Source organism: Moschus berezovskii, chromosome 23 (genome assembly GCF_049115385.1).
Source record: "Moschus berezovskii isolate FMDL1 chromosome 23, NW_MosBer_1.0, whole genome shotgun sequence".
Classification (NCBI taxonomy): domain Eukaryota; kingdom Metazoa; phylum Chordata; class Mammalia; order Artiodactyla; family Moschidae; genus Moschus; species Moschus berezovskii.
In genome coordinates this window covers 45895861-45919405 of record NC_142482.1, presented here as the reverse complement: position 1 = coordinate 45919405, position 23545 = coordinate 45895861, and the positions used below count along the sequence as shown (strand labels likewise).

Below are 23545 nucleotides of genomic sequence, written 5' to 3'. Positions count from 1 at the left end.
TTACATGGAACAACAGACTGGTTCCAAATAGGAAAGGGAGTGCGTCAAGGCTGTATATTGTCACCCTGCTTATTTAACTTCTATGCAGAGTACATCATGAGGAACGCTGGGCTGGAAGAAGCACAAGCTGGAATCAAGATTGCTGGGAGAAATATCAATAACCTCAGATATGCAGATGACACTACCCTTATGGCAGAAAGTGAAGAGGAACTCAAAAGCCTCTTGATGAAAGTGAAAGAGGAGAGTGAAAAAGTTGGCTTGAAGCTCAACATTCAGAAAACAAAGATCATGGCATCTGGTCCCATCACTTCATGGGAAATAGATGGAAAAACAGTGGAAACAGTGTCAGACTTTATTTTTTTGGGCTCCAAAATCACTGCAGATGCTGATTGTAGCCATGAAATTAGAAGACGCTTACTCCTTGGAAGGAAAGTTATGATCAACCTTGATAATATAATCTTTCTCTAACTTATTTAATTTAGCATAAGGCCCTCTAATTTCATTCATGCTGCCACAAATGGAAGAATTTCTTTCTTTCTTAATGGCTAAATAAAATTCACACACACACACACATATATATACATATATCACATTGCATTGTTTTGATCTCTTCACCTGCTGATAGTTACTTAGATTGTTCCTATAATAGGTTGTTTCTAGGCTACTGTGAATATTGATGCAATGAACATGGGAGTAGAGATTTCTCTTTGAGATAATTATTTCATTTCTTTTGAGTATATATTCAGAAATGAATATATAGCCAGAAGTGTGATTAATGGCCAAATAACAGTTCTTTCTGAAACTTCGTGAGAAACTTCCAGAAGGTATTCCATGGGATTTGCACCAATATACATTCCTACCAGTAATCCATTAAGACCTCCATTTCCTGCACATGCTCAGCCACACTTATTTCTGACTTTTTGCTAAAAGCCATTTAAACAGGATTGAGGCTGTATACGTTGTACTTTTGATTTGCACTCCCTGATAGTGATGTTGAGTATCTTGTCCTATTCTTCTTGGGCATTCTGTGTGTCTTCTTTGGGGGGAAAATTGTCTATTCTGTAAAAAGTAGCATGCAATTTGTATATTGTATTTCAATATATAAAACTCAGTTACCTATCTATACACCAAAACAAATTAAAGAAATACAAATACTACCATTTACAATTGCATAAAAAAATACTTAGAAATAAATTTAAGCAAGGTGTTGAAAGATCTATGTATGAAAACATTCAAGACACTCATGAGAGAAATGTTTAAAAGACAGAAAAGGAAACATATTTCATATTTATTGACTGGAAGAATTAATATTGTTAATACATCCATACTACCCAAAGCTATCTACATAGTCACTGCAGTCTCTTTCAAAATTACAAGGCATTTTTCACAAAAAAGAAAAAAACAATTCTACAATTTGTATAAAACTGTTATTGTTGTTAAGTTACCAGGTGATATCTGACTCTGTGACTCCACAGACTGCAGCATGCCAGAATTCCCTGTCCCTTACCATCTCCTAGAATTTGCCCAAGTTCATGCCCATCGAATTGGTGATGCCATCCAACCATCTCATCCTCTGCCACCCTCTTTTTCTTCTGCCTTCAATCTTTCCCAGAATCAGGGTCTTTTCCAATGAGTCAGTTATTCACATTAGGTAGCCAAAGTATTGGAGTTTCAGCTAAAGCATCAGTCCTTCTGAAGTGTATTTGGGGTTGATTTCCTTTAAGGTTGAATGGTTTGATCTCCTTGTTGCCCAAGGGACTCTCAAGAGTCTTCTACAGCACCACAGTTTGAAAACATCAGTTCTTCAGCACTCCGCCTTCTTTAATGTCTGTCCAGCTCTTACATGTGTACATGACTACTGGAAAGAGCATAGCCTTGACTATACAGACCTCTGTCGGCAAAGTGATGTTTTTGCTTTTAACACATTGTCTAGGTGTGTCATAGCTTTCTTGCCAAGAAGCAATCGCTTTCTAATTTCATGGCTGCAGTCACCATCCACAGTGATTTTAGAGCCAAGAAGAGGAAATCTGTCCCTGCTTCCACCTTTTCCCCTTCTATTTGCCGTGTAAGTGATGAGACCCGATGCCATGATCTTAGCTTTTTTGATATTGAGTTTTAAGCCGGCTTTTTTACTCACCCTCTTCAAGAGGCTCTTTAGTTCCTCTTGGGTTTCTGACATTAGAGTTGTATCATTCACATATCTGAGGTTCTTGACATTTCCCCCAGCAATTTTGATTCCAGCTTTCAGTACTCATCCAGTTCAGCATTTCTCATGACATGTTCTGCATATAAGTTAAATCAGCAGGGTGACACCATTTATTGTTCCTTGTCTTTTTTTAACTGTTGTTTTTTGAATTGCATATAGGTTTCTCAAAAGACAGGTAAGGTTGGTCTGGTATGCCCATCTCCTTAAGAATTTTCCACTTTGTTGTGATCCACACAATTTGGTGAGGTCAATGAAGCAGATGTTTCTCTGGAATTCCCTTGCTTTCTCTATGTTCCAGCAAATGTTGGCAATTTGGTCTCTTGTGCCTCTGCCTTTTCTAAAGGCAACTTGAACATCTGGAATTTCAAGGTTCGCATAATGCTGAAACCTAGCCTGGAGGATTTTGAGCATAACCTTACTAGCATTAGAGATGAGTGCAAATGTTCAGTGGCTTGAACATTCTTTCCTACTGCCCTTCTTGGGAATTGGGTTGAGGATTGACCTTTTCCTGTGCTCTGGCCTCTGTTGGCTTTTCCAAATATTCTGACATATTGCCTGCTGCACTTTAATAGCATCATCTTTTAGGATTTTAAATAGCTCTGCTTGAATTCCATCACCTCCACTAGCTTTATGGGCAACAGTGCTTCTTAGGATCCACTTGACCTCACATTCCAGAATGTCTGGCTCTGAGTGAGAAACTACACCATTGTGATTATCTGGATCATTAAGATTTATTTTGTATAGTTCTTCTGTGTACTTTTTCCATCTCTTCTTGGTCTATTCTGCTGTATTAAATCACAAAGTACCAAAGAGTCAAAGTAATCTTGAGAAAGAAGAACAAAGTTCGAGACTAGGATTGCTGATTTCAAATTGTATTAGAAAGCTACAATAATCAACACAGAATGAATTGCTTTTGGCACAAAAGCAGACGCATAAATCAACAGAGCAGAACAGCGAAGCCAGAAAGAAATGCACACCCATATATTGTCAGTTTGCTTATGAAAAAGGAGCCAAAAATATCCAGTGGGGAAAGGACAAGCTTTTCAATAATGATACTGGGAAAACTGGGTAGTGGCATGAAAAAAATGAAACTGTGCCCCTGTCTTTTACCATACACAAAAATCAACTAAAAAAGGATGAAAAATTTGAACATAAGACTTTAAGCAATTAAACTCTTAGAAGAAAACATTGAGGTAATCTTCTTGCCATCGGTCTTTGCGATGAATTTTTGGGTTTCACACCAAAAGCAAAGGCAAGAACTGCAAAAATAAGCAAGTGGGACCGCATCAAACTCAGCAATTGAATACTTTTGAATCAGTTCTAATGAGGTGGATGAAACTGGAGCCTATTATACAGAGTGAAGTAAGCCAGGAAGAAAAATACCAATACAGTATTCTAACGCATATATATGGAATTTAGAAAGATGGTAACGATAACCCTGTATACGAGACAGCAAAAGAGACACAGATGTATAAAACAGTCTTTTGGACTCTGTGGGAGAGGGCGAGGGTGGGATGATTTGGGAGAATGGCATTGAAACATATATATTGTCAAATGTGAATCAATCACCAGTCCAGGTTTGATGCATGATAATGGATGCTCGGGGCTGGTGCACTGGGATGACCAAGAGGGATGGGGTGGGGAGGGAGGTGGGAGGGGAATTGAAGATGGGGAACACATGTACACCCAGGGCAGATTCATGTCAATGTATGGCAAAACCAATAGAATATTGTAAAGTAATTAGCCTCCAACTAAAAAAAAAAAATACTCCAAACAAAGGAACATCAACAAAATGAAATGGCAATTTACAGATTGACAGAAGATATTTCCAAATCATATATTTGATAAGGGCTTGAGAGGAGCTACCCCACGTCCGAGGTCAGGGCCGGCGGCCGAGAGGAGCAACCCCACGTCTAAGTGGTGGTGGCTGAGCGGGCACAGAAATGCCGAGAGGAGTTACTACACATTCAAGGTCAGGAGGGGCAGCCACGAGGAGATACCCTTCATCCAAGGTAAGGTGCAGCAGCTGCGATTTGCTGGAGCAGCCGTGAAGAGATACCCCACGACCAAGGTAAGAGAAACCCAAATAAGACGGTAGGTATTGCGAGAGGGCATCAGTGGGCAGACACACTGAAATCATAATCACAGAAAACTAGTCAATCTGATCACACGGACCACAGCCTTGTCTAATGCAATGAAACGAAGTTATGCTGTGTGGGGTCACCCAAGACAGGCGGGTCATGGTGGAGAGGTCTGACAGAATGAGGTCCACTGAAGAAGGGAATGGCAAACCACTTCAGTATATTTGCCTTGAGAACCCCATGAACAGAATGAAAAGGCAAAATGATAGGAAACTGAATGAGGAAAACCCCAGATCAGTAGGTGCCCAGTATGCTGCTGGAGATCAATGGAGAAATAAATCCAGAAAGAATGAAGGGATGGAGTCAAAGCAAAAGCAATACCCAGTTGTGGATGTGACTGGTGATAGAAGCAAGGTCCGATGCTGTAAAGAGCAATGTTGCATAGGAACCTGGAATGTTAGGTCCATGAATCAAGGCAAATTGGAAGTGCTCACACAAGAGATGGCAAGAGTGAACGTTGAGATTCCAGGAATCAGTGAACTAAAATGGACTGGAATGGGCGAATTTAACTCAGATGACCATTATATCTACTACTGTGGGCAGGAATCCCCTAGAAGAAATGGAGTAGCCATCATGGTCAACAAAAGAGTCTGAAATGCAGCACTTGGATGCAATCTCAAAAACGACAGAATGATCTCTGGTCCTTTCAAGGCAAATTCATTCAATATCACGGTAATTCAAGTCTATGCCCCAACCAGTAACATTGAAGAAGCCGAAGTTGAACAATTCTATGAAGACATAAAGATCTTTTAGAACTAACACCCAATACAGATGTCCTTTTCATTATAGGGGACTGGAATGCAAAAGTAGGACGTCAAGAAACACTGGAGTAACAGGTAAATTTGGCCTTGGAGCAGGGAATGAAGCAGGGCAAAAGCTAATAGAGTTTTGCCAAGAGAACGCGCTGGTCATAGCAAAACCCTTTTTCAACAACACAAGAGAAGACTATACATATGGACATCACCAGATGGTCAACACCAAAATCAGATTGATTATATTCTTTGCAGCCAAAGATGGAGAAGCTCTATACAGTTAGCAAAAACAAGACCAGGAGCTGACTGTGGCTCAGATCATGAACTCCTTATTGCCAAATTCAGACTGAAATTGAAGAAAGTAGGGAAAACCACTAGACCATTCAGATATGACCTAAATCAAATCCCTTATGATTATACAGTGGAAACGAGAAATAGATCTAAGGTACTAGATCTGAAAGATAGAGTGCCTGATGAACTATGGACGGAGGTTCGTGACATTGTACAGGAGACAGGGACCAAGACCATTCCCATAGGAAAGAAATGCAAGATAGAAAAATGGCTGTGTGAGGAGGCCTTACAAATAGCTGTGAAAAGAAGAGAAGCGAAAAGCAAAGGAGAAAAGGAAAGATATAAGCATCTGAATGCAGAGTTCCAAAGAATAGCAAGGAGACATAAGAAAGCCTTCCTCAGAGATCAATGAAAAGAAATAGAGGAAAACAACAGAATAGGAAACACAAGAGATCTCTTCAAGAAAATTAGAGATTCCAAGGGAACATTCCATGCAAAGATGGGCTCGATAAAGGACAGAAATGGCATGGACCTAACAGAGGCAGAAGATATTAAGAAGATGTGTGAAGAATACACAGAAGAACTGTACAAAAAAGATCTTCACGACCAAGATAATCACGATTGGGTGATCACTCACCTAAAGCCAGACATCTTGAAATGTGAAGTCAAATGGGCCTTAGAAAGCATCACTACGAATAAATCTAGTGGAGGTGATGGAATTCAAGTTGAACTATTTCAAATCCTGAAACATGATGCTGTGAAAGTGCTGCACACAATATGCCAGCAAAATTGGAAAACTCAGCAGTGGCCACAGGTCTGGAAAAGGTCAGTCTTCATTCCAATCCCAAAGAAATGCAAAGCCAAAGGAAGCTCAAACTTCTCACAATAACACTGATTGCACATGCTAGTAAATTCGTGCTCAAAGTTCTCCAAGCCAGGCTTCAGCAATATGAGAACCGTGACCTTAAAGATTTTCAAGCTGGTTTTAGAAAGGCAGAGGAACCAGAGATCAAATTGCCAACATTCGCTGGATCACGGAAAAAGCAAGAGAGTTCCAGAAATACATCTGTTTCTGCTTCATTGACTACAGCAAAGACTTTGACTGTTGGATCACAATAAACTGTGGAAAATTCTGAAAGAGATGGGAATACTACACCACCTGACCTGCCTCTTGAGAAACCTGTATGCAGGTCAGGAAGCAAGAGTTAGAACTGGACATGGAACAACAGACTGGTTCCAAATAGGAAAAGGAGTACGTCAAGGCTGTATATTGTCACCCTGCTTATTTAACTTATACGCAGAGTACATCATGAGGAACACTGGGCTGGAAAAAGCACAAGCTGGAATCAAGATTGTTGGGAGAAATATCAATAACCTCAGATATGCAGATGACACCACCCTTATGGTATAAAGTGAAGAGGAACTAAAAAGCCTCTTGATGAAAGTGAAAGAGGAGAGTGAAAAAGTTGGCTTGAAGCTCAACATTCACAAAACTAAAATCATGGTTTCTTGTCCTATCGCTTCATGGGAAATAGATGGGGAAACAGTGGAAACAGTGTCAGACTTTATTTTTTGGGACTCCAAAATCACTGCAGATGCTGACTGCAGCCATGAAATTAAAATCGCTTACTCCTTGGAAGGAAAGTTATGACCAACCTAGATAGCATTTTAAAAAGCAGAGACATTCCTTTGCCAACCAAGGTCCGTCTAGTCAAGGCTATGGTTTTTCCAGTGGTCACATATGAATGTGAGTGTTAGACTGTGAAGAAAGCTGAAAGCCGAAGAATTGATGAGAGTATCTTCGACTGCAAGGAGATCCAACCAGTCCATTCTAAAGGAGATCAATCCTGGGTGTTCTACGGAAGGACTGATGCTAAAGCTGAAACTCCAATACTTTGGCCACCTAATGCTACAAAAGACTCTGATGCTGGAGGGATTGGGGCATATGAAGAAGGGGATGACAGTGATGAGATGGTTGGATGGCATCACCGAGTCGATGGACATGAGTTTGAGTGAACTCCGGGAGGTGGTGATGAACAGGGAGGCCTGGCCTGCTGTGATTCATGGGGTCACAATGAGTCGGATACGACTGAGCAACTGAACTGAACTGAACTAATATTCAAAAGACCATGAGTTATACAACTCAAGGGCAAAAATCCCAAATAATCCAAAATTTTAATGGAGTGTAATACAACTAAGAGTTTCAATAGATCTGAAGATTAGTCTGTAGATGAGAAACACAGCGAGGTTTTCCTTCTAGAACAACAAAAGCCTGTGCCTTCCTCGCACTACTTTCTTCATCTGCACTCACTTGTTTGACAATTACAGTTCACAGTGTCCATTCTTCAGTCAATAGCAATCGCCCCACAGTGAGCTATGATATGTACTAAGACAGTCCCACTGGGGGTGGGGGAAATACTAATATTTGCATGTTTACCAATGAGGCATATCCAAAGGAAGGTAATTTCCAGAGTTTACCCCTTCATTGTTTTCCATATTTCATTTCAAAATTGAGCCACCTAGTAAGGAAAATGAGTTAAGAGAACTCAATAATATAGATAGAACATCAGTTTTAAATAGGAGCATTCAGTTCAGTTCAGTTCAGTCGCTCAGTTGTGTCCAACTCTCCGCGACCCAATGAATCACAGCACACCAGGCCTCCCTGTCCATCACCAACTCCCGGAGTTCACCCAAACTCATGTCCACAGAGTTGGTGATGCCATCCAGCCATCTCATTCTCGGTCGTCCCCTTTTCCTCCCGCCCCCAACCCTTCCCAGCATCAGAGTCTTTTCCATTGAGTCAACTCTTTGCATGAGGTGGCCAAAGTATTGGAGTTTCAGCTTTAGCATCATCCTTCCAATGAACACCCAGGATTGATCTCCTTTAAAATGGACTGTGGATTACAATTTGGGGGTAATTTATTACTACTGTTGTAACTGCAGTCCTTTTGATTCTTGACTGCATCCATTAATAATTTCTTATAAATATTAATATCAAAAAAAGGGACACATACTAGTAAATTTATAGAGAATAGTGAAAGACATAGAATATATTATGCAAGAAGTGAAAGTAAGGGAAGTCAGCGATGGTAATAAAGTAAAGGGCAGTATTGCCTTGAGAGGAAGGCAGGTTCTCAATGTTTCTAGAAACACAGAGAACGAGCCAGATGTAAGGAATTAGCTTAATTTTTAAACCAGAAATTCTTCCAGAAGAAACATAAGTTCATTAAAATATTATGATGCTAAAACCCAAAATTTAGACAGAAAAGAGGATAGGGTAGGGTAGGGCATATAGACATTCAAAATTCTCCATTGCTTAGTGCATCAGGCACTCAAGGACCACCCTCACTGAAGTCTTTCTCTATTGCTCAACCTACAGGTACCAGCATGGAGAAAGAGATATCTTTACTCCACAGGCAGTTGAAGCCTACTTTTATGACCTCATGGCTTTCCTTAAGAAGCATTCCATGCAGCAGATTTCCTCCATCCCATCCCATCGGGCTGACTTCCCACAGTCAACAGGAGTCCTAACCCTGGGATCATTCTGCAATCCCCATGGCTCTAGCTCCCAGCTCCCGTGGACACCAGTGGACTTACAACTCTGTCCGAGGTATGAAAGGCTGCAGCATGGCTTGTCTCTATGGTTCTCTCTCCGTTCAGACTGTCACAGATTAGTTAGTTCACTCCCCAACCGCTTCAAATGACTCCCCCATCCCAGTGGACGGCCATGGACGCGGGGCTCTCTCCCCTGCGCTTCATCTCCCTCTCCCCCGAGTGCAGGCTGGTCCCACTTGCTCTGCTCCTTCTTTTCCCTTCCTCCTTGTCCCCTGTTTCCTTTGTTCTACTGAGCTCTGTATGGATCCGGATATTCCTTCTCAGTATTCAGGGAGTCCTGCCAATGTTCACCTGGTCTTCTGTGAGAACTTCTTCATCTTTAGACATTCTAGACGCATCGGTGGAGAGAGGTGTACCCCACTTCCATCTACCCGTCCATCATCTTGTCCACCCCCATTTGTGCATATATTAGAAATGAGTTTCCCTTTATATTAAGTAACATTGTCATCACCACACATGTTTAACTTTTGCTTTCTGAGGAGAACACAGGTGAGTTCCACTCTCTTCATTTAAGTCAGTCATTCAGTCATGTTCCACTCTTTGTGACCCCATGGACTGCAGCAACACAGGCCTCCCTGTCCATAACCCTACTCCAAGAACTTGTTCAATCTCATGACTAAATCCAATCATTAGATCACATAGCTCAAATATTAGAACCTTAGACCTTATTAAATTTTATACATGAAAATATGTAACCTTTAAAAATCTCTCCCTATTTTTCCTACCCTCCAGTCTTTGGCAATCATTTTTCTACTCTGAGTTCCATCTTTTTATTTTTTCTTCTGAGATTCCTTATAATTGAGATCATATTGTATTTGTCTTATTCAGACTTAGGTCACTTACATTAATGCTCTCCAGTTTCATCCATGTTGCCACAAATGGAAGGATATCTTTCTTTTTCTAATGGCTAAATAATATTTACCTATATATGTCATATCACATTGTTTTAATCCATTCACCTGTTGAAGGATACTCAGGTTGTTCCTATACCAAAGCTACTGTGAATAATGCTGCAATGAACTTGGGAATACAGATCTCTCTTTGAGACAATGATTTCATTTCCTTTGAATATATATTCAGAAGTGGGATAATGAATCACATAACAGTTCTCTTTTAAATTTCTTGAGGAACCTCCTCCGTATTTTTCTTCAGGAGTTGCCTTGTTATACATCCCTACCAACATTGCATAAGCACCCCTTTTTCTCCACGTCCTCAATAACATTTGTCATTTCTTACATTTTTGGTACTAGCCATTCAGACATGTATGAGGTGATACCTCTTGTGCTTTTAATCTGCATTTCCTTTGACTATTAGTTACACTGAACATCTTGTTATATCCCTCTTGATTATTTATATGTCCTATTTGTGGGAAAATGTCTATTCTTTAAAGATGTAGCGTACATTATGTTTACTATATTCCAATATACGAAACTCAGTTGCCTACCTATATAGCTACAACGAACTATCAGAAAGTGGAATAAAGAAAACAATCCCATTTACTATTGCATCACAAAAAGATAGAACACTTAGAAATAAACTTAAGCAAGGTGTTGAAAGATTTTATAGAAAACTTTAAAGACATTGATAAGAGAAATATCAAAAGAGTTAAAGATATGTAAAGTTAAGTGGTTGATTCAATGTGCTTCTAGAGGTAGGATTTGTATTACTTTAAACTTCCCTTTTAGAACTTCTTTTCATTTTCATTCATTTCTATGCATATTTTGATTTCTTTTTCGATTTCTTTTAAGATTTGTTGGTTATTCAGCAGCATGTTGTTCAGCCTCCATATGTTGAAATTTTTAATAGTTTTTCTCCTGTAATTGAGATCTAATCTTACTGCATTGTGGTCAGAAAAGATGCTTGGAATGATTTCAATTTTTTTTAATTTACCAAGGCTAGATTTATGGCCCAGGATGTGATCTATCCTTGAGAATGGTCCTTGTGCGCTTGAGAAAAAGGTGAAATTCATTTTTGGGGGGTGAAATGTCCCATAGATGTCAATTAGGTCTAACTGGTCTATTGTACCATTTAACGTTTGTATTTCCTTGTTAATTTTCTGTTTAGTTAATCTATCCATAGGTGTGGGTGGGGTATTAAAGTTTCCCACTATTATTGTGTTATTGTTGTTTTCCCCTTTCATACTTGTTAGCATTTGTCTCACATATTGCGGTGCTCCTATGTTGGGTGCATATATATTTATACTTATTATACCTTCTTCTTGGATTGATCCTTTGATCATTATGTAGTGTCCTTCTTTGTCTCTTTTCACAGCCTTTGTTTTAAAGTCTATTTTATCTGATTTGAGTATTGCTACTCCTGCTTTCTTTTGGTCTCTATTTGTGTGGAATATCTTTTTCCAGCCCTTCACTTTCAGTCTGTATGTGTCCCTCATTTCGAGGTGGGTCTCTTGTAGACAACATATATAGGGGTCTTGTTTTTGTATCCATTCAGCCCGTCTTTGTCTTTTGGTTGGAGCATTCAACCCGTTTACATTTAAGGTGATTATTGATAAGTATGATCCCGTTGCCATTTACTTTCTTGTATGGGGTTCGAGTTTATACACTCTTTCTCTGTTTCCTGTCTAGAGAAGGTCCTTTAACATTTGTTAGAGAGCTGGTTTGGTGATGCTGAATTCTCTCAGCTTTTGTTTGTCTGTAAAGCTTTTGATTTCTCCTTCATTTTTGAATGAGATCCTTTCTGGGTACAGTAGGTTATTTTCTTTCAACACTTTAAGTATGCCCTGCCATTCCCTCCTGGCCTGATGAGTTTCTATTGAAAGATCAGCTGTTATCCTTATGGGAATCCCTTGTGAAATCCCTTGCATCCCTATTCACTAACAATGAGAAAATAGAGAAATTAAGGAAACAATTCCATTCACCGTTGCAACGAAAAGAATAAAACACTTAGGAATATATCTACCTAAAGAAACAAAAGACCTATATAGAGAACACTATAAAAAACTGGTGAAAAAAATCAGTGGTGAGGAAACTAATAGATTGAGAAATACATCGTGTTCATGGATTGGAAGAATAAATATTGTGAAAATGAATATATTACCCAAAGTAATTTATTGGTTCAATGCAATCCCTATCAAGCTACCAATGGTATTTTTCACAGAGCTAGAGCAAATAATTTCACAATTTGTTTGGAAATACAAAAAACCTCAAATAGCCAAATCAATCTTGAGAAAGAAGAATGGAACTGGGGGAGTCAATCTGCCGGACTTCAGGCTCTACCACAAAGCCATAATCATCAAGACAATATGGTACTGGCATAAAGACAGAAATATAGATCAATGGAACAAAATTAAAAGCCCAGAGATAAATCCATGCACCTATGGACACCTTATCTTTGACAAAGGAGGCAAGAATATTCAATGGAGAAAAGACAATCTCTTTAACAAGTGGTGCTGGGAAAACTGGTCAACCACTTGTAAAAGAATGAAACTAGAACACTTCCTAACACCATACACAAAAATAAACACAAAATGGATTAAAGATTTAAACATAAGACCAGAAACTATAAAACTCCTAGAGGAAAACATAAGCAAAAAACTCTCCAACATAAATCACAGTAGGATCCTCCATGACCGACCTCCCAGAATATTGGAAATAAAAGCAAAAAGAAAAACAAAAAAACAAATGGGACCTAATTAAAATTAAAAGCTTCTGCACAGCAAAGGAAACTATAAGCAAGGTGAAAAGAGAGCCTTAAGAATTGGAGAAAAAATAGCAAATGAAGCAACTAGCAAAGAATTAATCTCAAAAATATACAAGCAACTCCTATAATTCAATTCCAGGATATTTTCCTGGAATGACCCAATCAAAAAATAGGCCAAAGAACTAAACAGACATTTCTCCAAAGAAGACATACAGATGGCTAACAAACACATGAAAAGATGCTCAACATCACTCATAATCAGAGAAATGCAAATCAAAACCACAATGAGGTACCATTTCACGCCAGTCAGAATGGCTGCTATCCAAAAGTCTGCAAGCAATAAATGCTGGAGAGGGTGCGGAGGAAAGGGAACTCTCTTACACTGTTGGTGGGAATGCAAACTAGTACAACCACTGTGGAGAACAGTGTGGAGATTCCTCAAAAAACTGGAAATAGAACTGCCATACGACCCAGCAATAGCACTCCTGGGCATACACACCGAGGAAGCTAGAAATGAAAGAGACACATGTACTCCAATGTTCATCGCAGCACTGTTTATAATAGCCAGAACACGGAAGCAATCTATATGCCCATCTGCAGACGAATAGATAAGAAAGCTGTGGTACATATACACAATAGAGTATTACTCAGCCATTGAAAAGAATACATTTGAATCAGTTCTAATGAGGTGGATGAAACTGGAGCCTATTATACAGAGTGAAGTAAGCCAGAAAGAAAAACACCAGTACAGTATACTAACGCATATATATGGAATTTAGAAAGCTGATAATGATAACCCTGTATACGAGACAGCAAAAGAGACACAGATGTATAGAACAGTCTTTTGGACTATGTGGGAGAGGGTGAGGGCAGGATGATTTGGGAGAATGGCATTGAAACATGTATATTATCATATGTGAAATGAATTGCCAGTCCAGGTTCAATGCATGATACAGGATGCTTGGGGCTGGTGCACTGGGATGACCCAGAGGGATGATATGGGGAGGAATGTGGAATGGGTTTCAGGATGCGGAGCACATGTACACCCATGGCTGATTCCTGTTAATGTATGGCAAAACCAATACAATTTTGTAAAGTAATTAGCCTTCAATTAAAATAAACAAAATAAAATAAAATAGTAATACCAACATAGAGACAATAATACTCAAGTTACAGTCGATTGAGAAAGACAAAGCTTATGAGGCAGGAAGTGAAATCACAGAAAATTAGCAATAGTATCAAAACAAGGGGCAGTACCGCCTAGAAGAAATGCAGGCCAGTAGAACCAGGCCCCCACCCTGATAATGATCAAAGACTTTAACAGTGAGTGTTTTATAGACAGAGCAGAACAAATGGATAAAACCAGTGTTCTAGGGTCACTGATGCTTTGCAGTCAGAGACAAAGTATTTTTCTCTTTAAGCAGAGTTATCACAGGTCCTGATGTGGTCCTGGTTACACACATGCCGACAGAGAGCCCACAGGCATGTGTGATGTGACATCAGGACAGATAGTGTATTGGAGCCCAGTCACCTGCATCTGCTAATAATGGGACCTGGGGAAAATCACTTGCCCTCTCCAAGTCATCGCATCTTCATTAACACAACTTGATGATCATAGTGAAGGTTAAGGCTATCTCACAGGGTTGCTGTGAAACACAGATTTTTAAGATGTTTTAAAGCTTTTGGGAAAGTATCAAAGACATGCATGGGGTTACTAAGGTGAGTTAGCAGATCCAAGGTACAGTATCCTTTTTCTCTTAGTGTTCTCTCTGTACTCAATAGTAGCGGTCAGTCAGTCATGTGTTCACTCCTACCCCACGTGACGGTAAACCACACAGATCAACTGGACTTTTCTTGTCATTTCAGTGTCTAAAATGCAAGCCTTAGTCAACGTAGAGTGAAAAAATTGCAACCTCCTAGAGGGCCTCACTGCTCAGAGTCTGCAGAGTCCCAAGAAACTGTCTTAAAAGAATGGCCTAAACACTCTGGTACAGAATCAAGTTCCAAATGTCTGCAGAGCACAGAAGTACTTCTGGGAGCAATACAAGAATACAGGGAGTAACCTACTTCTCCAACTCTCTATCTGTGCAAACATCATCATCCATCTAAATTTACACAGAAGGCGCTCTTTCTTCCCTACCCCAGCCACTACAGCACCAACTCCTGCTCAGAACAACAGGGAAAGAGAAGGCTTCCCTCCACAGGATGGATTTGATAAGCTCAGGTGATTAAATCATCTCAGAATGGCTCATGTTTTTATTTAAACAGGGTCCTGCCTGCTCCTGCTGCTGGTCATGTCAAATCTGCTCCTGTGTCAAGGCAAATTATGCCCATCCTGCGGTCCTGACGTGTCTGACACCTCCCTGACATCCCTTAGAGATGTGTTTACAGATGCCAACAGGCTTTCCCACGACTTCCATAATCTTTCCAGAATAATTTTCAGTGAGTTTGTAAGTACTCTCGTGGTGGTGGTTTAGTTGCTAAGTCGTGTCTAACTCTTGCGACCCCATGGACTGTAGCCGGCCAGGCTCCCAGAAGGGAACTTCACCTACGTGACTGGGCTATACTATCCTATAAACAAGAAGGCTGCATCAGCCAAACTTAAATAACACAGACTCTAGGTCAAAGAAGCCATCAGCTCATAAGATGTGGAAATCAAAGAAAGGATCAGTTTTGTGAAATCTCAAAGATTCCTAAGAAGCGCAATAACTTTTTCAATTTCTTTTCATTCATTTTCTTTTGTAAATTTCCAAAATAAATGGTTTTGTATTTGTCAGTCAGGAATGCCATAGAAGAATACAATAGACTCAGTGGAATAAACAACAGAAATTTACTTCGTCACAGTTCTAAGGGCTAGCAGTCCCAGATCAGGGTGCCAGCAAGGTCAGGTTCTGGTAAGAATTCTTTCCTCCCAGGCTGGATTCTCCGTGCGTCCTCACACAGGGTGGGCAGTGGGGAAGAGAGACAGAGGAAAAGACGCAGAGACGCAGAGACAAGGAGAAAACTCTCTGGTGTTCCGCTTCATGAAGACACTAAACCTATTGGATCAGTGTTCCACCCTAAGAGCTCATTTAACCTTAATGGGCTTCACTGTTGGCTCAGATGGTAAAGAATCTGCCCTCAATGTGGGAGACTTGGGTTCTATCCCTGGATCTGGAAGATTCCCTGAAGAAAGGAATGGCAAGCCACTCTAGTATTCTTGCCTGAGAAATCCCATGGACATTGGAGTCTGGTGGACTATAGACCATGGGATCCCAAAATGTCGGAATGCTTTTCAAAACACAGTACTTTGGCAGTTAGGGCTCTAAGACATGAATTTAAAGAACACACATTCAGTTCATAATACTACCTGACATAAAGCACTTTTAGGTGGGACTGGGGAAAGGAAGCATGTTGATTTTCTGGTCCTTCACTGCCTCTCTGGGCTTCCTTCTCCAGGCTCAGAGTAAATAGCCAATAAATGAGAACTGCTCTACAGTGAACTGGGTGTATGGAACATGTTAAACAAAGCTGAATGCCGGTCACAAAAATGAATACTGTTTTTTTTTTTTTAATGTTACAAATTATTGTTTTAAGATTTGCAGTGAATTACTTTAGAGCTACAGTAAAGGGGAGTTTACGATTGGAAACAGTTATTCTTTTTCTGATGAAGGTATTTGAAAGTTGTATGTTAATTCTTTTAGATCAATCAAGGAGCCCGAGGTAGAGCAGAAATTAATAAAAGGCAGAGCTAAAGGTTTCCACTAAATTCATGCAGTTCTTTTTATCACTAGTTTTTGTTTCATCCTCCATATTTGACTGCCCATTTTTTTTTCCAACTCTTCCAAGTAATCTCTTTAAATGTTCATAACTTTCAATAAAGTTTAACTTTTGTCTATCAATGTGTTAGTTAGATTTTTCTACTCTTATTATTCTCAGTCCATTGCTTAGTATTTCTTATAACTTTATGCCATGTTTTTCTGACATACCATTTTGTCACCATAAACAACATTGTATTCTGCACCAGGGATGAACACTAAGCTTTCTGGTGTGCGGATTCAGAGATAAGTCAATGTCATTACTGTATAACTCCTTATAAGGGAATATATTGGCTCTAACCTACAGTAAACAAGAGATTAAATGGTTAAATATAGGTGCGTGCATGCATTCTAAGTCACTTCAGTTGTGTAACTCTGCAACCCTACTGACTGTAGCCCAACAGGCTCCTCTTTCCATAGGATTCACCAGGCAAGAATCCTGGAGAATGCTACTGTAAGCCTCTTGCAAGGGATGCTCCTCACCTAGGTATAAAACCTGAGTCTTCTTATAACTCCTGCATTGACAAGAATATTCTTTACCACTACTGTCCCCTTGGAAGCACCAAATATTGGTACATGTGTACTATATTTGGTTCAAATAGTAAAAAAAATTATTAATAATAAATAATAATAATAAAACAGATAACGGAAAAGGTTAAACTTAGAAATGTTAGATGTAAAATCATTTTTATAGAGACAATGTATAGAAAAAGTAGGAAAAGAATGAATTTCAAATTTTGTGATGTCCCCCTGTTAAAAAAATTACACGTCTATAAAACATGTAAATGTTCTGGTAATGGATTCATCTACTGAATTCCCAACAACCCTAACTCATTGCCTGATCACTTTCAGGATGAAAAATATGCGCATGGAAAACAGTACCATATCAGGTCCACCAAGAGTTGCCACACCGATCCCTACAATATTCCCGAAGAACTAGAAATAGCCCTACATACGAATGTGAGCCTTTCACCTGGGTTTTTTACCAGATCAAATGAGACAGTATGTAGCTTACCAGACTTCAGATTATTAGAAGTAATGGTAACTGTACATGCAGAAAAAGGTGGAGGAACGGTAAGCAATTGAAGAGAAATTATATTATGCATTTGATGAAGCAGGAGCGAAATCAAGGTATGACTAAAGATCTGTCGTAGCAAAATAAATAACAGATCTATAAATTGTCCATGCAGACAACTTTAGTTCAACCAATGCAATAGACACAGGATTGCAGCTATTATTCTGTATGAAAACAGGAAATGAATGAGAACTTCCATGTGTAAAATATAAGATTGCAAAATTCATGAACATGTAAGAAACACACCCCAGATTTGAGTACTCACTATTCCTAGTGACTCGTATGTGGGAGTCCTATAGTGCACCACCTGACCTTCGCGTCTGCCTTTCAAGGCTCTCCTGATTCTGCTTCTACTTCTCTGACACCTCCTTCCTTCGTCATTCTCAATGACTCCTCTGTCACCTTTATTCTTAATTTGTAAGTCTCCCCACAATGGCCTCGGAGAAGGCAATGGCAAGCCACTCCAGTACTCTTGCCTAGAAAATCCCATGGATGGAAGAGCCTGGTAGGCTTCAGTCCATGGGGTCGCTAAGGGTCAGACACGACTGAGCGACTTCGCTTTCACTTTTCACTTTCCACTTTCACGCATTGGAGAAGGAAATGGCAACCCACTCCAGTGTTCTTGCCTGGAGAATCCCAGGGACAGGGGAGCCTGGTGGGCTTCTGTCTATGGGGTCACACAGAGTCGGACACGACTGAAGTGACTTAGCAGCAGCAGCAGCCACAATGGCCTATTAAACATTGCTTTGCTTCTCATGGCTGCAACAATTGCCTCTGTTCTGAGGACAACACAGTTTACATATCAAGCCTCAATCATTTATGGCAGCTCCAAATTTTCACCGTTACAATCTCTCCTTTCTGATCTCCTGCATTAACCTTCATACTAACATTATTTCAAATATTTTCACATGCATCACCCCTTAGAATACTATCTTCTCTCTCTACAACTTTCTTAATGATACCAGCATTCTTTTCCTCTGTTAAGCTCATTAATAATGAGGATGATCAAGTAAAGGAAAAAGGTCAAAGAGGAAGAAGAGCAGGGGTTAAATTTAAGCTTAAATTTAAAGTTTATTGCAAGTTACTACATGGCCTTACATTTTACTAAGCACTTTATGTGCATTACTATATTTAATCCTAATCAGTTCTCTGTTCTTTACCAGTAAAACAGTTCATGGCTGTAAAGAAATCAAGCATATCGCATTAACTAGAGATCTTCAGCCCCGGGGATTTTCATGCTGAATTCTTCTAGTAGTAGTGAACTAGGGGGGAAATCCCTCCACTGTGAATCCCACTGATGCTGTTACTAAAGACAACACTGTGCCATTTTCTTCCCGGACACATGTCAACAAATCAGACTCTTCTGATATCACCATGGGGGCTGGTGTTGGGATCAACTGAGGAAAGACGGCCTTTTTAGGAATGTCATGTCTTCTTCATTGTCTCTTTGTTGTAATATCATAAAACAAATTACCGATCAAAAATCAATACGAATGACTCATCTGATACATTAATACAAATGAATCACTGGGTGACAATGATGTGGGCACAGGTAGAATCCCTCATTCCCGGGTCAGGAGCTGCAGGCACATCTGATTTGCCATAAATACTTAGATTTCTCTCACGCAAATATACAAACATAAAAGAACTCATTGAGTGGTGGTAGAATTTCAGAGGAATAAATACAATTCTTCATGTTATAAATTAGAACGCCTCAGAGAATTAGTTCCTAAAATAACCTAGATTTTTAATAATTCAGTGAAGTGTGAAGTAATAGCTAACATTTTATACTTTTGCAACTTTTGCTACCTTCAAAAATCTCTTGGAATAACCAAAAGTTTTTTAGGTGAGCTGCTCTGAATAAAGATCGCATGTTACCAAAACCACTGAATTCTGATTATTTTAATGAGACTGTTTCTTATGGTTGCTTAGAATGAAGACCTTACTGTGTGGACACTCGTATTACTGTACGCCTGGAATAACCCTTTGTATTATCTAGCCAACGAGGTGCCGAATTTGAAAGGAGTCTCAGTGGCTATCCTATTACGCATCATAGAGATGAAGAATATTTCAGACAAACTTCAAGAATTCATACAGGATCAATTCAGCAAGGTAAGCATCCTGCAGAGGGTTTTCTTGGTTTGTTCATGAATGAAAGAGGTCACCTCTGTAATGCATAAGAAGTTTGGAAATATCTAATTTTGTAGGAAAAAGTTCATGACTTCTATATTCTAGACTGCTACTACATAAAGCAGGAGCCTAGTCATTCATAGTGATAGATTTTACTGTAAAGGAATCAGCATTTCACTGCAGCTTTTGACATGTGCAGCCTTCCCTGCATTACACACAATTCCACCAAAAACTTGCCTCTTCCTGGGCACAGGTGGTTGCAATGTTTTCAAGAGTCAGAGACTAGAGAACAGAATTTCCAAGATCAGCATTTTCTTCAAAGTATCCCAGGCCATCTGCTATTGAAGTTTCACTTGTCTTCTTTCTCAGTTCTCCTCAAATCAAAGGATGCGGGTGGGCAGGAAGAAAAGAGAAAGTTAAAACACAACTTGAGTTATGTTCCTAGTTTTTAGATTCCTGATAGTTTTCTCATAGGCTGGCTCCAAAATTCATATCTAGAGAGTTTTATATTCATATGTCTTCCCCAAATCTTAATTTGATAATTAGAGGCAAAAAAGATAAGGAAATACTAATAAAACACATAAGAAGTTATTATCTTTTGGGTATTCAGAGTATTGTTCCAGTCTTGCAGAAGATGCACGATACTCGCACTACCTGGTCAGGACTCTCATCCCTGACGTCCAGCGATGAAGACAGGCGTCATTCTGAATTTTATAACCTGTTCTATTGCCTGCGCAGGGATTCACTAAAAGTTGACATGTACATCAAGATTCTGTGGTACCGAGTCCCCTAAACATGCTAAATCCACATCCATCCCATCCAGCTTTGAAGTGGTAATAATGATCTACCCATACCAAGCGTCTTTGAAATTTCAACTTCTTAAAGCATGCTCTGTGAAATGGGTTTTCTCTTAAAAAAAATAAACACAGACTCTGTAGAGATGTCAAAATCTAAGAGGGCATTTTATTAACATTTCTTATCTTCATTTAATAGAAACTCAAAGAGAGAATGAAGCTCCTATTAAAATTAGTCACAAATAGCAGAAGCAGGCATTACAAAGACCATTAACGATTACTTAAGAATCACAGCCAATTATTCTGGGTCAAGTTATTATAATCAAAGAATTAGACAATTGTTCATGGTTCTGGTCATGCTACCAAGAAGACTGAATTCTCAGGATTCTATGTGAAAGCCACCCACCAACAGTCAGCCAAGTGTTACACCAGACAAGATAAGTGCTTTGCACCTTTTTATAAACAGCAGGAGGTATACTGAACTGTCTAAAGTTTGTTAGGATGCTGTCTTAGTCCTTCTGGGTTGCTATAACAAAATATCGCAGGCTTAAAAACAATGGAAATGGATTCCACAGCGTGGTCATGCAGGGTCCTCTCTGGTCACACACTTCTTACTGTATCCTCACACGGGGGAAGTGCTAGGGAGCTCTGTGTGTCTCTTATATACAAAAGCTCTCATCTCATTAAAGAGTCTCCTTCCTTATAACTCCATCACCTCACAAAGGCACCACCTATAGACACCATAACCATGGGAATCAGGATTTCATCAATGAAATTTCTGGGGACACAAAGTTTGAGACCATAGCAGATACAAACGTGAACTGGCTCCATCCTCCTCCAGTGGCTGTCTTCACCCACACTCCACTGCATCCTCATTTCCTGCATCACCATGCAACCATTCCATACATTCTATCACTCTGGGTTTCACAAATCCAGGTCAGTCAAGTGTCAACTCCATCTCATATTCAGCCTATTCAATGTTTCCCTCTCCCCTACTGAAGCCCAGGGGACCTACAGGAAATGCAGATGTGTCCATTTCTGCAGGGTTCCTTCTCTCTGCCTTTCTGGATCTCATTCCTTGGGCCACGTTGGAACAGGGTAGATGGTAACGAGATGGGAAAGTTTTGACATCACTGACTTAAATGGTGCTTTTGTAGCCTTCTCTTGGTCCAGACGGACTGGTCTGTAATTCCCCTTGACTGACAAGTGTTTCCCTTGTGGGGTATCCTTGTGATTTTCCAGGACATTCACAAGTTGTGGATTCCCAACTTCATAGTTTCCTTTTTAATCAGGGGAAATGTCTGGTACCCACAGCTCCCCACCTGCAGTATTAACTGCAGCCTGCTTCCCTCACTCTGCAAGCACCATCTGGAGAAAATTAAGTAGCCCACAGTCAGCTGCCTACTAGCTGATCCACAGGAAACCCATGTATCATAAACACTCTGAACAATTGAATGGCAGAAATACTGGTGTGCATCTGTCCCCTGCCTGAGGCTTCTGGACAATTGTCCAACTGGTCACATAGACACCAAGTAGATCAGAAAGTTGGATTCAAAAACACATTTATCTGAGAAGTGAGATACCATTCTCTCTTCCTTTTAGAGTAACTTTCCTTGTCATTAATTACTTGGCTTTACCAACATGCCATAGTAGGTCCCTGAATTATAAAATCCTCCACATAGACCAGTTCTCTACTGAGACTGTAGGAATGTGGCTGGATTAGGGTTGCTCAGCTGGTTCAACAGCCTCCAAACAACCTGGCATGAGGGCCAGTCTCTTTACTGGCCAGTCAGTGATGTTGCAGGGCTGGCTCTGCAGTATCGTTAGGGGTTTAGTAGTAATTCCTAGTAAACAGAAAATGGGAAATCAAAACATAGAAGGGAAAGGGGGATGAATAAGAGAAAGGAAGAGAAAGACAGAAGGTAGGAAAAGCAGCAAAGGGAACGTGAGTCAAGGACTTGGGTAGTGAAGGATGAAATGCTGTTAGAACACTTTACTTTTAAGGAACCATATACATATGCTTTTTTTTAATATCCTAAGAACAAATATCTCATATTGTCTTGTATATCCATTTTTTCTTCTCTCCTCTTTTTTCTGAAATTGTCCTTTATACTAAGAGTATTCTTTTGTTGTTACTAAAGGCCGTAGTTCTAGAGGTGAACAAAGCTTGGCAACTCTTCAGGGCAGAATCCAGCCAAATTATCTTCTTTTAGGCAAAGACACCTTTCACCCACATACAGGAACACTGTCCAGCGAAACCATCCTCTTCTCTCATAGGCAGGGTTATTCTTGCCTGAGTCCTAAAACTGCCTCTACCAGGGATGACCCAAACCTTTCAGAAATGACAGAATACTCTGCCCCAAAGCAATCTATCAATCCCTCCTAAGTGTTAGCTTTCTTATATTTTCACTTTCTTCTTTCAAATGGTAAAAGACCATCAAAAACCCTGTAAGCACTTTCTAAGTCATTTACTGCCCAAAACATCTGATTATATTTTGTCACTTCCTTAACTTTCTTTCCTTCAATGTCTAGATATTTCCAGTAGAGAAGATGGTATTTATCAGATGGAAAATTTGGCACTAAGGAGGACAGTGAAATTGGAGGAAACGTACACTCACCAATAGACCACACACATCTTTATGTATTTGTCTCTTATATAATTTATTTCAAGCATAAATTTAGGACTTTACATCAAGAACAGAGGCGGTGACATTGAGAGCTCTCTCCTTGCTTGGCTGTGACATATAAAGTGAATACTGTACATTTCAAACAATATTGAACAGAGCCATAGTTATACTATAGAGTCAGTCAGGAATAGCCAAAGTGAGGATATTTGGACAGGATTTAACAATCACTCCCTTGTCATCCAGAAAGTGTTGATTTTCCCCTCTTTTACAGGTTTCCATGTAAGATTACATTTGAAGAAATGGCCCTGCTATATCAAGAATAGTAGCAGTGGTTACCGAACAGAAACAAACAAATGAAGAACCTTTGAAGTTCACTGACCTTATAGATTAGTAAGTCACATGTCATGAATATAATGAGGAGTTAAACTGAGGTTTAAGGAAGTCTCTATTTTCTAGA

The 23545-nt window shown here is 39.7% G+C and overlaps 1 protein-coding gene across 1 annotated transcript; it reads left to right on the top strand.

Annotated features, from left to right (window-relative positions):
- Nucleotides 1-8945: 8945 nt before the first annotated feature.
- LOC129543305 (chorionic somatomammotropin hormone 2-like) lies at nucleotides 8946-20460 on the top strand. Its single transcript, XM_055406398.2, has 5 exons — nucleotides 8946-9000; nucleotides 14934-15115; nucleotides 17315-17422; nucleotides 19470-19649; nucleotides 20278-20460. Exons 1-5 carry the CDS (start codon nucleotides 8946-8948, stop codon nucleotides 20458-20460), a joined length of 708 nt encoding a protein of 235 aa, XP_055262373.2.
- Nucleotides 20461-23545: the final 3085 nt, after the last annotated feature.

What these genes read in the sequence shown, in the direction of transcription:
- LOC129543305 (XM_055406398.2), top strand. Translation starts at nt 8,946, where the DNA reads ATGGCTCTAGCTCCCAGCTCCCGTGGACACCAGTGGACTTACAACTCT. An exon ending in GACTTACAACTCTGTCCGAG is followed by an intron (nt 9,001 to 14,933) that starts GTATGAAAGGCT and finishes TTATTTAAACAG; the next exon opens with GGTCCTGCCTGCTCCTGCTG. An exon ending in TACAGGATCAATTCAGCAAG is followed by an intron (nt 19,650 to 20,277) that starts GTAAGCATCCTG and finishes TTGGGTATTCAG; the next exon opens with AGTATTGTTCCAGTCTTGCA.